Raw genomic sequence first — 12120 nt, forward strand, 5'->3', positions numbered from 1 at the left:
TCAGACGCCCCCACAGAACCTATAGCAGCAGTTGCATACCTGAAAGATCAGACCACAGAAAGGACTGACTGGCCTATGGGACTAATTACTAGGATACTGCCTAGTCAGGACGGCAATGTTCGGAAGGTGGAGCTAAAGGTCATCAGGAAAGGTGAGACGAAGACCTTTGCAAGGCCAATCCACGAACTTGTTCTGCTTTTGCCCATAGAGAGCGTCCCTACAGGATGAACGCTACCGGACCTGAACTTTGAGCCATCCTTCTTGTTTTGGACTCAATTGAGCTTGTTTTTGCATTTAACATGCCTTTCCTTTCAGGTTGTATTATGGACTCAATAGTGAAATCCCCAAAGTGAATTTCAGACGGGGAGTGTGCTGTTTTTATTTGTCTTAGTTAAAACTGTTATTTAATGTTTTCATGCTTGTCTCTGCTGCCATCTACTGGTCAGACCTTTCGGCTCCTCTGTTTCCTTTGCCCAGCCCATGGGAGTGTCTGATGACCCTCTTGCATCACATCCTGGGATATTCTTTTCCAAAGCAGAGTCTGTGAGAACAACATCCCTTATTGGAGCTACTAGGAGCAAAGTCTTCTGACCACGTAGTAGCTACAGAGGCAAGCATCGCTGGAAGATTTCAATGCAAAGTACTTGGATTACTGCACTCTGCATGTCCTAACCTTTGGAGAAAATAAACCACCATTGTTTCATCTCAGCTTGTGCATGTGTAACTCTGGAGTGCTCTGGTCCTGTCTGCCTCACCTATAGGAAAAACGAAGGTAAGATTCTCACAACCTCTCACAACTATGCACCTTCCATCGCCTTTAAGTGGGGACAGAACAGTGACAGCAACTCATAGTGCTCTAAATAGAGATTTTACATTGACGATGTGTCAGAGGAGGGGGCATGCTGGATTGCTGTGCATGTGATTTTGTAGTCTGAGCAATGCTAAGTGTCCTGCTACTTAAACACAGCAACTAAAAAACAGATCGGACCATGACAATACAGGCATCCCTGAATTCTATGTTTTAATCCTTGCAGCATTCTGGTTTCAGATTACATGGCCAAAACCTGCTGACAGATTCCCTTTAATGAAGCCACAGTATGGATCCCCATCAAATCGAGGCAGGGCAGACATGCCTGGACCGACTCAGAGTGCCAACGTAGAAGAAAGTGGTGGACTCTCCGGTCGAACTGGATCAGGTGCAGCCATCGTCGTAAAGGAATTCAACCGGATATTCACCGACCACAAGTAAGACAGGATCTGACTTTGCTGCTCCCATTGGCGGGTCATATATTGAAACAACTCTGAGTAGAGCAGTATTGAGATCAGCGGGGCCATTGGCCTGAGCAAACTGTCATATGTGTAGACCGACAGGGCTTACCTATCGGGTATTCACCAGAGCCTCTGATGGAGGAGGTTGGATTTGGCTGCTGGTAGACAACAGGTACCACTCCAAGACAGTCCCCGGGATGAAGCAGCTGACTCCAGGGAGGTAAGGGACGCGAGCGACAGGCAGGACTGGATTCGGATCACAGGCAGGGTGGATACAGGTAATGATCTGACAGAATGGCTAGTACTGATAGGCCGTCTGGTATGGTATGCTGGCTGGCAGGATGGATATCAGTTCAGGCAGGCAAGACAGGCTTAAGTACTGACTGGTAGGTCCAATTCGAGTACAGACAGGCAAGACAGGTTCGAGCTAACAGGACAAGTACGGGTTCAGGAACCTAACAACTAACTAGCAGGCACAGGACTAACTAGAAACTTTGTTGCTCATGTACCTCCCAATAGAGGAAGGTGCCTTAAATTTCTAGTGCCTCAAAGCAATAGGCTGGGGACACTTCAGGTTTGTGTGCATTGCCCCTTTAAGAACTGGAAGCGAGCGCGTGCCCTAAGGGAGTTGCTAGGAGACATTCACAGCGTGCACAGGCCCCAGGGAGGAGAGACAGGTCCCGTGGAGGAGAGACAGCAGAACGGCCATGGCGGTGGGTATGCCAGCATCCCTGTGACGACACCGGCATTACACCAGGGCATGTGTCAGATGGATCAGTTGGGAGGAACAAAACTAAAATCCTTCTATACAAGCTCAAAATAATGATATATACACACATACAACTAAATAAATTGTGTCTTATTAATAATGGAGTAATATTTATAATTAAAATTGATGCCACACCTATATATGATAATTGGAGGTAATAAAGGCCCCAATCTGTGGACCCCAATTAAACAGACATTGCTATATGATATCAATAAAGGGAATCTTTGACTAGATTTTCAATACCTAATCTTAGAGCAGCATAACGTAGGGACAGAGATCCTGCTTAGTGTAGTTTTAATAAAACCACTGTTTAACCAGTAGTAGATCCCCAATAGAAGACTACTTAGCATGCTAGCAGGTAGTACAGCATATTCATGAGCTCTGTATAACTGGTAAATCTGCAGCAGAGAAAACATTGATTTTATCAAAATGACAGCAAACAGCTCAGTAAGTGACACATTACTGGAATCAGGATCTCTATCTCTACTCTATTATACTGCTCTCAGATGTGGTAGAAAAACCTGGTGACTGATTCCCTTTAAATGCAATGTAAATAAACTATCTGCATAAAACTCTGGCTGATAAGGTGAATATAATGCTTCATTTGTATTGTGTACTCCATACAAGACATACTCACCAATCCAGTTTTTACATAAACGTTGTCCAAATGCTGTCCGTTGTCACTATATAGTACAGCCTATATAAAATAAAGGATTAATAAATAGAAAGTTATAATCAATACAATATCTCAAATTGTAAATGCAATATACATCCATAAGTCTCTGGTAACACAGGCATCACGGCTTCTATTTTTTTTTACAGGAGCCAAAATAGATTGGTTACAATTAGGGCTGAGCGGACTGTAAAAGTCCGGATCCGCACGGCTTCAAAGATGCCCAGGTGCCAGACCCAGGCCCGGGATACCAGGTGTACGATCCAGATTCGGCACTGGGGAAAGTAAAGGAAAAATAAAAAAAAAAAAAAAAAAAAATTAAGCGAGCGTTTCACACTTAGAGATTCGGTGTCATGGCGGCAAACTGCTTCCGGGTCGCACATTCACTTCCTGTACTGCGCAATAGGCTCTATCGCATACACACAGCTTTCCGTGCTTTCCCCGCCCACCTGCCATCCTATCGTCTGATTGGTTGCAGTCAGACGCGCTCCGACCCTGTTACAGTGTCTGCCTGCAGTCGTTGCTCATCGCAGCTCAGTCAGTGTCTGCATTCACAGCCGGCCGCCTTGTTCTATGGCAGCTTCCTGCGAGATGTAGCAGAGCTAGAAGCGGTGCGGAACCTAGTGTGGATTTTGCAGGACCTGGAGGGATGTTTGGGGTTAATAAAGTGGTGAAAGAGGGTGTGTTTTTATATTTTATTCCAAATAAAGGATTTTTTTCCACTGTGTTTGTATTTATTTACTTTCATTTTCAGGATAGTGATGCAGGTATCTCAGACGCCTGTGCTGTGCGCTGTTATTAACCCCCGCTATTACCCAGATTGCCACCATACCAGGTCAATGGGAAGAGCCGGTAAAGCACCGGGATTGTCACATAATGGATGCGGCAATACCGGGCGGCTGCGGACTAAGAATACTAGCCCGCAGCTGGCTTTATCTTAGCTGGGTATCAAAATTGGGGAATTGGAGGGGAGGGGACACTGCCCGTATTTTTTTTTTTTAATTATTTTTTTAAATAAAATTAAAAATAAGCCGCATGCGGTTTCTCTTAGGTCGGAGTCAAACTTGCATGAATCTCGCATCCCATCACCCAGCACAGCTGCACACTTTCCTGACAGGAGCGGGTCGGCCACATGTGTTTCCATGTACCTGCATGTGTGACGCCCTGGCAAAACCAGGTAGTCACAGTTAGGCCCCCGCACTACACCGTTCCCTCACTAGGAAACATACAGCCAACCAGAAGCCCTAGTCACCCCCCCCCCTTAGGGATAGATAGACACACAAGTGGGCTTGACCAGGCGGTTGGGACACGCCCACCCAAAGGTCCAGACAGCCTGGGCCAGGAAAACAGGCAATGAAGCATTGAAGTTCAGTTTGGAGTGGAGTGGAGTGTGGGCTGGAGCGAAATGTAGCTCCAGCAGGAAAGTTCAAGTTGAACGGTACCAGGGTAGGAGTCCTGGTGCCACTGGCTAGGAGGCATACGGTGGTCTCCGTCAGCAGGAGACGGGAAGACGGCTCGGTGGAACCAAGGTGGACCGGGACAGGGTTGTAGCCCGCCGGTACCGACACGGGGAACCGACCCAGAAACCGTAGCACAAAGGGGGGGTACTCAGACCCTGAAGCCAGGACCAGAACCAAGTGGAACTGGTTAATTCACCAATTGAGGCCAGGACTAGAGGTCCTGTCCCACCCAAAGTCCCTCATAGAAGACAACATCCCACCGATTAGGGATAAGAAGTCACCACCAGGGCCCATAGATCCCACGGGCCAGCGTCTGCGGGACAGCTCCTTAGGCCAGATCCAGCCGGGAGCGGACTCCTTAGTTTCACACTAGAAAAGTCCACCTTGCACAAAGCAGTGCAGGAAAAGGATAGAGACCACCAGCCGGGTGGGGGACCCGAACGCAACCGGCCACGGCACCGGCCATCATCACCTTGGTTTACCAGAGACTTGTGTGTTTTACTAACAGTGAGTACACCAGCACCCCCCTGCGGTCGCCATCCCCTGCACCGACCCACCGGGTCCTGGGGCCACCATCCCTACCCACGGAGGGGTTAACAACTTGCTGCACAACATCTCCCCCGGGTGCCCCATAACAGCAGCGGTGGTGTCCCACCTCACCACACATAGTGGGTGGCGTCACGAACTTACTACGGCCTAGCCCGTACATCTACGTCCCCCCATTTATTCGGCGTGTCCGCGAGACCCCCGTGTACGGAGACCCTCTAGTCACCACTCCTGAAGGCCCGGATCCGAGCAGCGCCAGCTGCTGGCACGGGGGCGGCACACCCGCTCCTGTTTGGAGAGAGGCATGCCATGCCGGGTAATTTGACGAGTCCCTCACATGTGTGACTGTGGGCTTATTTTGATACACAGCAAAGATAAAGCCGGACAGCTGGGGGCTGCAGCCGTGGGCTTTATCTGTGCTGGTATCAGAATACAGAGACCCTGCGCCGATTGTTTTAGTTATTCATTTATTTTTATACCACCATACTGACCCGCAGACACTTCCACTGCTTTCCCCACCCACCGGCAGTCCTGGCGCCTGTGATTGGCTGCAGTCAGCTGACACTCTGACACTCAGGGTGGGGGTGAGTCTACATGAAACCAATTACACACACGGTGGGTGGGCAAAGCAGTGAATATTCAATGAGAGTGTATTGTCAGCTCCGAAAGGAAAAGCGGTACCCGGAAGGAGTGTGCCGCCATGACACAGCCTCAGTGAGTACACCACGCACGCTCCTACCCAATATTCCTTCCACCAACGTTTTTAATCTCCGGATTCTGGTCCCCATAGACTTATATGGGTACCGGATTCTGGAGCGTATCCGGGATTTTTTTAAATTTACCAGGGTCCAGTTTTTTGCAAGTTCGACCAGCACTAGTTACAATCCATCATAATTGGTCATACTGATTTAACAGGTTTCTTAGATCAGCATTAGTTTTTTTTTTCCCACTGGATAGAATAGTACAGCATGCGCATCAACTGAAATCTTAAAAAAGGAAACCAATCACCAGATTTTTCCCATATAAACTGCGGCCACCACCAGTAAGCCCTTATATACAGTATTCTAGAATGCTGTACATAAGAGCTTACTGGTGGTGGCCACAGTTTATATTGGAAAAACCTGGTGATGGGTTCCCTTTTTAAGATTTAAGTCCCCAAGACAATCTGTATAACGAAAAAAAAAAAACAAAAAAAAACCTCCAGTGCCTCTTCTGCTTGTGATTACCATCCTCTTTCCCTGCTTCGTGTGGATGGCGCGTCCTATGTCATCCACACAGTGTCCTCCATTGTGCTTCTGCGCACTTCTCTTTGGCCTGCTGAGGGCAAAGCAAAGTATTGTAGTGTGCATGAGCGGGTGTTCTTTAGCCTTTCTCCGCACATTACAGTACTTTACTCTGCCCTAAGCAGGGCAACAAGAAGTGTGCATGCCCAAGAGCGCAATGGAGGACACTGTGTGGATGACGTAGGACACGTAATCCACACAAAGCAGGAAAGTAGGACTGTGATCACAAGCAGCAGAGAGGAGGCATCGAGTCAAGATGAGCAACGCCCATTGGCCCGGACCGCCCTGCAGGTGAGTATTATAAAAGGTGTTTTATTATGTTATACAGAGCACCCTGGGCTCTTATATATAGTATTCTACAATGCTGTCTATAAGAGATCACTGGTGGTGGCCGCAGTTTATATAGGACAAATCTGGTCACAAGAACAGAAGTGAGAGTAGAGAATAAAACTACACAATCAATGCATACAAAAGGAAATGTAATTTTTTTGTGATCCCTGCTATTACACGGGTGCCCAACTATTTATGGTCATGTGATTACAGGGCTGTAGTTTGGGACAGATGTGGGGCTGGCCACTTTGTTATTTTTATAAATGAGATTTTAGAAAAAGTTATGTCCTTGTACAGTCTGCTGAGCAGATGGTAAAGCGCTTAGATGTTTAGCATGGCAGCTGATTAGATTGGCATATGACTATGCCCATTCACCAGCAGCCTCCATTGAATAACACTGTGCATGGCATGGGAAATTTGTGCACGTGCAGTGCTCAGTGTTGCTCACTGGGGGCTGCTGATGGATGAGTTGTCATGATCATACAACAGACAATGCACTGTAGTTTATAGTCAGACTAATGTTAAAACAAACTGTGACCTGACAATAGAAAAGGACAAAACCAAAGAGAAATCTACATTTTCAGGTAGGTGAGAGTATGATATCATGAGTAAGATTATAGTTAGAGTAACATTCCCACTGTTTACACTGACGGCATATTAGAAGGATATGCACTAGGTGTCGTATCAGTTTCACAACGGAGACTTCACTGATCAATGGTTCAAATCGGCCTCTTTTTTTAAATGTGTAACACAGCTATAGTAGTTTTTCAGTTGTGCATCACTAAAAAAAACTACTGAAAACTACAGCCAATTTGTTTTTCCATTTAAATAATTATAACCCATTCAGCAACATACTTGATAGAGTATTTGCACAAATAGTTTTCCTTCGCCATTCGTGTATTACCCTCATATTTCCTATGGGCCAAGCCCATGCCACACACTTGCTTTTAGCAAAGGCTTGACAGGTGAACACCAGCAGAATTTTTTTCTTCCTATCTGGCAGTAAGGCTACATTCACACGGTGAGCTTTTAGCGAGTTGACACTGCACGTTTCAGCGGAGTCAACAACGCAGTCTTTACAGAAGTCTTATGCCCACTGTGGGGATTTTTTCTTTATGTTTTTGGTTTTTTTTTAATTTTTTTAAGCTGCGTAAATTGACCTGCAGTGCATGTTTCAAATCTCCAGCATGTCAATTTGTCTCGCTGGTACAAGTTTTCTGTGCAGCTTTTCACCATAGACTTGTATTAGATGTGGAAGATCTGCAGGTAAAACAATGAACATGTGTTTTTGATGCTTTTCTGCAACAGAAACGCATCAAAAACACATGAAATCCGCACCTAAGAATGTCAAAGTTTTGCAAAGCCAAATACCAGGAAGCTTCAATAGCAAAGCAGCTTTATTTAAAGGGAACCTGCCAAAGGGATTTTGCAGTACAATACTGATGTAATCTTTAATTAGGGTTTAAAAGGGAAGGTGTCTCGTTTTGGTTTTTTTTTGTATTAAAAATAGTGATTATGAAATCAAGTATTTTTAATACAAAATTAAAATCACTGCTTATTTAGTTTTTATTTCATTCTAATGTTACTGGAAGCACTGGCGGCCATGCTGGATTTGCTGTTTGTAACGACAGTTACTCACTCCTTTATGGCAGCCCCTGTGCATAGAGAACAGTGGTCGGGATCCGACCCCATTTAGTAACGTTACAGTGGGCGTCTGCTGTGACCTGGATGCGCCCCCTGGGCTGTCAAGATCACAGCAGAGGGAGGAGATCAGCGCCATCATTGTGGAGCGCACAGCTATGCTGTTTGCTCCACATTTCCCCTGTCAACCACCGGGATGTGTGAGTACGGGCCGCCTCCCCTCCCCTCCCCGTCTCAAATGACATCCCCTCCCTCCGCTCTACCCAGCCCCGCACTCCCCCCGCTACTGCTGCCGCCACCCCTACACCCGCCGTTACCATCTCCAATGACACTCCCTCCCTCCGCTCTACCCAGCCCCCGCTCTGCCCGCCGCTGCTGTGTTTGTTTGTGTGCCTCTGCATGTGAGTACCGGCGCCCCTCCCCCCACCACCGACGCTGCTGCTACCATCTCCAAAAACACCCCCGCTCAATCCCCCTTCCTCCTGCCACCTGTCGGCCTGTGCATGAACCGGTGATACTGTATGCAGGGCTGTGTATCTAATCCTATCCTGTGTGATACTCTGCTGAGCCGTGTATCTAATCCTATCCTGTGTGATGCTGTCTGCAGGGCTGTGTATCTAATCCTATCCTGTGTCATACTGTCTGCTGAGCAGTGTATCTAATCCTCTCATGTGTGATACAGTCTGCTGAGCCGTGTATCTAATCCTTTCATGTGTGATACTGTCTGCTGAGCCGTGTATCTAATCCTCTCCTGTGTCATACAGTCTGCAGAGCCGTGCATCTAATCCTATCCTGTGTGATACTGTCTGCAGGGCTGTGTATCTAATCCTCTCCTGCGTGATACTGTCTGCTGAGCCGTGTATCTAATCCTATCCTGTGTGATACTGTCTGCAGGGCTGTGTATCTAATCCTCTCCTGCGTGATACTGTCTGCTGAGCCGTGTATCTAATCCTATCCTGTGTGATACTGTCTGCTGAGCCGTGTATCTAATCCTATCCTGTGTGATACTGTCTGCTGAGCCATGTATCTAATCCTATCCTGTGTGATACTGTCTGCTGAGTCGTGTATCTAATCCTGTCCTGTGTGATGCTTCAGCTGTCCTTGGTGACACTTTAGACATTTCTGGTTACCAACAAAATGTGTCCATACATTTCATTCTCTGTTGTTATCTGTTGGAAACACTCAGGTTGGGAGGGGGGAGCTGAGAAATCACACAAAGGAGAGCAGATTCTGCCCACTTTACTGCAGCTGTAATCCAGGCTATTTCTGCAGTGGGATTTCTGTAGGATTTCAGCAGCTGCTTCCCCTAGTGTTTAACAGTGGAAAATATCAAACTTTTTAATTTTTTTTATATTTTGCTCAATTAAAAACAAATAATATTTAAACAAAATATTAAAACTTTACATTTTTTTTAGTTATTTAATTTAACAAGCACATGACGCACCTTTGATATGGCCAAACAGCATTTTCCCACATATTTTTTTAACCCCCTATTGCCACCCTGTTCTGACTATTTTAAAGCCATAAATGCTAATCAAGAAAGAGGATGAGAAAGATGCATAAAATGCAAGTAGATGGTAAGGTGCACCGAACTCTTTGGCCACGCCGGTGGTGCACAATAGAGCTTTTGTCCATTAAGAGTACTGAAAAATTATGCAGAATGCACAGGGCCAGGGGAGGCTCACTCTTCATCAATACAAAAAAGTCTTATAAATGATGTGTCTGCTGTATTTTTCTAGCCAAAATTCCCAGTGTTGGTGTCATTTAGGTCAGAGGTCCCCAACTCCAATCCTCAAGGCCCACCAACAGTGCAGGTTTTTGGGATTTCCTTAGTATTGCACAGGTGTTAATGTAATTACCTGCCCAGGTGCTGGTTCCAACAGCAGTGCAATGCTAAGGAAATCCTGAAAACATGCACTGTTGGTGGGCCGTGAGGACTGGAGTTGGGGAACCCTGATTTAGGTTACCACACGTATGGACATATACTTGTAGCATCATCAATACAATATTAGACTATAAATGTTACCTGTTGTCCTCCCGAGGTCTTCAGAATACCATCTTGCCAAACCTTCGCCTTTTTTGTTTTCTGGTGAGTATATAGAACCTTAACAAAAATGGAATATTTTTATTATTATTCAAAGAAACTAGGATTATCTTTGCTAAGCAAAATAAGCACGCCATGAAGGCACGATGCGGTCTTGATCCGGGCTAAAATTTAGGCTACATACAATTACTATAACAAACTATATCTATTATTTCTGTTGCATTTTCCCCCAAAACATTAAAAGGAATCTATCAGTAGGATCAACTCTCTGACATATGGGCATGCAGGTCATAAGATTAATGCAATGTTACTATGATATCTGCCATCTGATATTTTATTCTAGAGAAATCCACGTTTCATATATTTCATGGGGCTGTTTGGCTTGAGTCACATTAGCGTATGGCATCCAATGCGATTTGCTAATGACCCTTGGCTCAGGCTCTGCTGCGAGCGTGATCAGAGTGTCATGCGACTCTTGCGATCGGATCACAGCTGCGGATAAAAGGTAGAGATTAATCTCTTCATCTCCTCTATTGCCAATCTGTGCCTATATTGTACTGCACTCAAATGTCAGCTGAGTGCAGTCTGATGTTTCACAAGCACCATAGACTTGTATGGGTGCGAGTGAGCAGAGACTCACAGTATACTGTGATTATTTCCTCAGTCCGATTATGGATGAGGAAAAACTCACAGATATGAGCTGCCTGATTTACAGTGGGCAGTGTGCAATGCGAGATTTTCTTGCATTGTACTCCTTAAAGTCATACGCCAGTGTGACACCAGCCTTAGGGTCTATGGGCTGGACACAGATCTCCCTTAGAATCTGCCTCCAAAGCTTATTTTAACTGAAAGGGGGAGTTACCAGTGTGAGACATAATGACTGACAGCATAGACAGGTTGATTCTACTGATATGTTTCCTTTAATAAAGGAACCCATTTTCCACATTAAAAAAAAAATGCATTGACAAGTGTTGGTGCAGTTTTTATGCATTTTACATACATTTCCATACCAAAAAGGTTGCTCTAAGCTAGGGGTCCTCAACCTGTAGCTCACAAGCCACGTCAGGAGAAAGTCAGCACTAGAAATAAATATTTAGCTTATGACACGTTTGGGTGTTAATTATATTTTATCTGCTCCATTATGGCAATGTTAGTAATTTACTTCACTCTTGTAATATGGTTAAAAGGGTCCAAAGTTTAACTTGTTACACAGTGTCTAATTAAAGTGGTTTCCAATAATTACATCAGTATTGGGGTGTATTTCTCAATTTTTGGATAGCAGTTCGTAGTTCCCTTAAGCACACTAGTCACAATGGCCGTAGTGACTTGTGTGTTTAAGGGAACACTATGAACTAATTATTTTTTTTGTTGTCTTTTTACTGTATGCATGATAACAGGGGATCATATGAACCAGTATGGGGCCACATTTACCAGGAAGTTTCCCAGGGTGGGGGACAGTACTACACAATGAAGGTGAGGGGGGACGGGCAACTCTTATGCCTTTACAGGATTTATGATGCTACAATGGCCCATACAACTGACCAACATGTAAAATGTTGCAGTGTTGTGTATGCCCCCACTAACGTTCCAGTTGTTTCCCGTTTTCTACTGGTAAATTGGCTTTGACAACGTCTTCATCTGTACAATTTGGCTGTCGACCAACTTTCAAAGCGGAATTTGGATCTTAAAAGTATGAAGAGTTTGGGACCTCTGCTCTAAGCAATGCAGCAAACCCAAATCAACAACAAAAAATGCATTAGATTATTTATTTGCAGATAAAATAAATAAATAAATAAATGCATTGAGCCTTTATACTTACTGTATAGACCTGAGCGGCCATGCTGTTTAGGAGAAACTATTTATACACCTTCAATCTCGCCTATAAAAAGAAACAAATTAGACTAATAAATGATTGGCAAAGACACAATCTCTTTAGTTTTCAATTAACTATGGTTTATTTTTTTTACTATTTATGTAGACCAGGCTTGTAGCACATAAGACAGTACGCACACTGCAGCACAGAGACAGACACTCTTTCTAAGGCCTCCTTCACACGTCCGTGTCTCCGGTACGTGTTTGATCAGTTTCCTCACATGCTGGAGACA

General features: G+C 45.1%; 1 protein-coding gene across 1 annotated transcript in view; it reads right to left on the minus strand.

The window, feature by feature from the left end:
• ZGRF1 (zinc finger GRF-type containing 1) overlaps positions 1 to 11900 on the minus strand; it is a 189658-nt gene extending 177758 nt beyond the window's left edge. The window contains exons 1-3 of the mRNA XM_075349440.1: positions 11835 to 11900; positions 9998 to 10075; positions 2676 to 2735 (exon numbers count right to left, since the gene is read on the minus strand). Coding sequence (XP_075205555.1) covers positions 2676 to 2735; positions 9998 to 10075; positions 11835 to 11855 — 159 coding nt within the window. The 5' untranslated portion in view covers positions 11856 to 11900. The remainder of the gene's footprint in view (positions 1 to 2675; positions 2736 to 9997; positions 10076 to 11834) is intronic.
• Positions 11901 to 12120: the final 220 nt, after the last annotated feature.

Source organism: Anomaloglossus baeobatrachus, chromosome 1 (assembly GCF_048569485.1).
Source record: "Anomaloglossus baeobatrachus isolate aAnoBae1 chromosome 1, aAnoBae1.hap1, whole genome shotgun sequence".
NCBI classification, from domain to species: Eukaryota; Metazoa; Chordata; class Amphibia; order Anura; family Aromobatidae; genus Anomaloglossus; species Anomaloglossus baeobatrachus.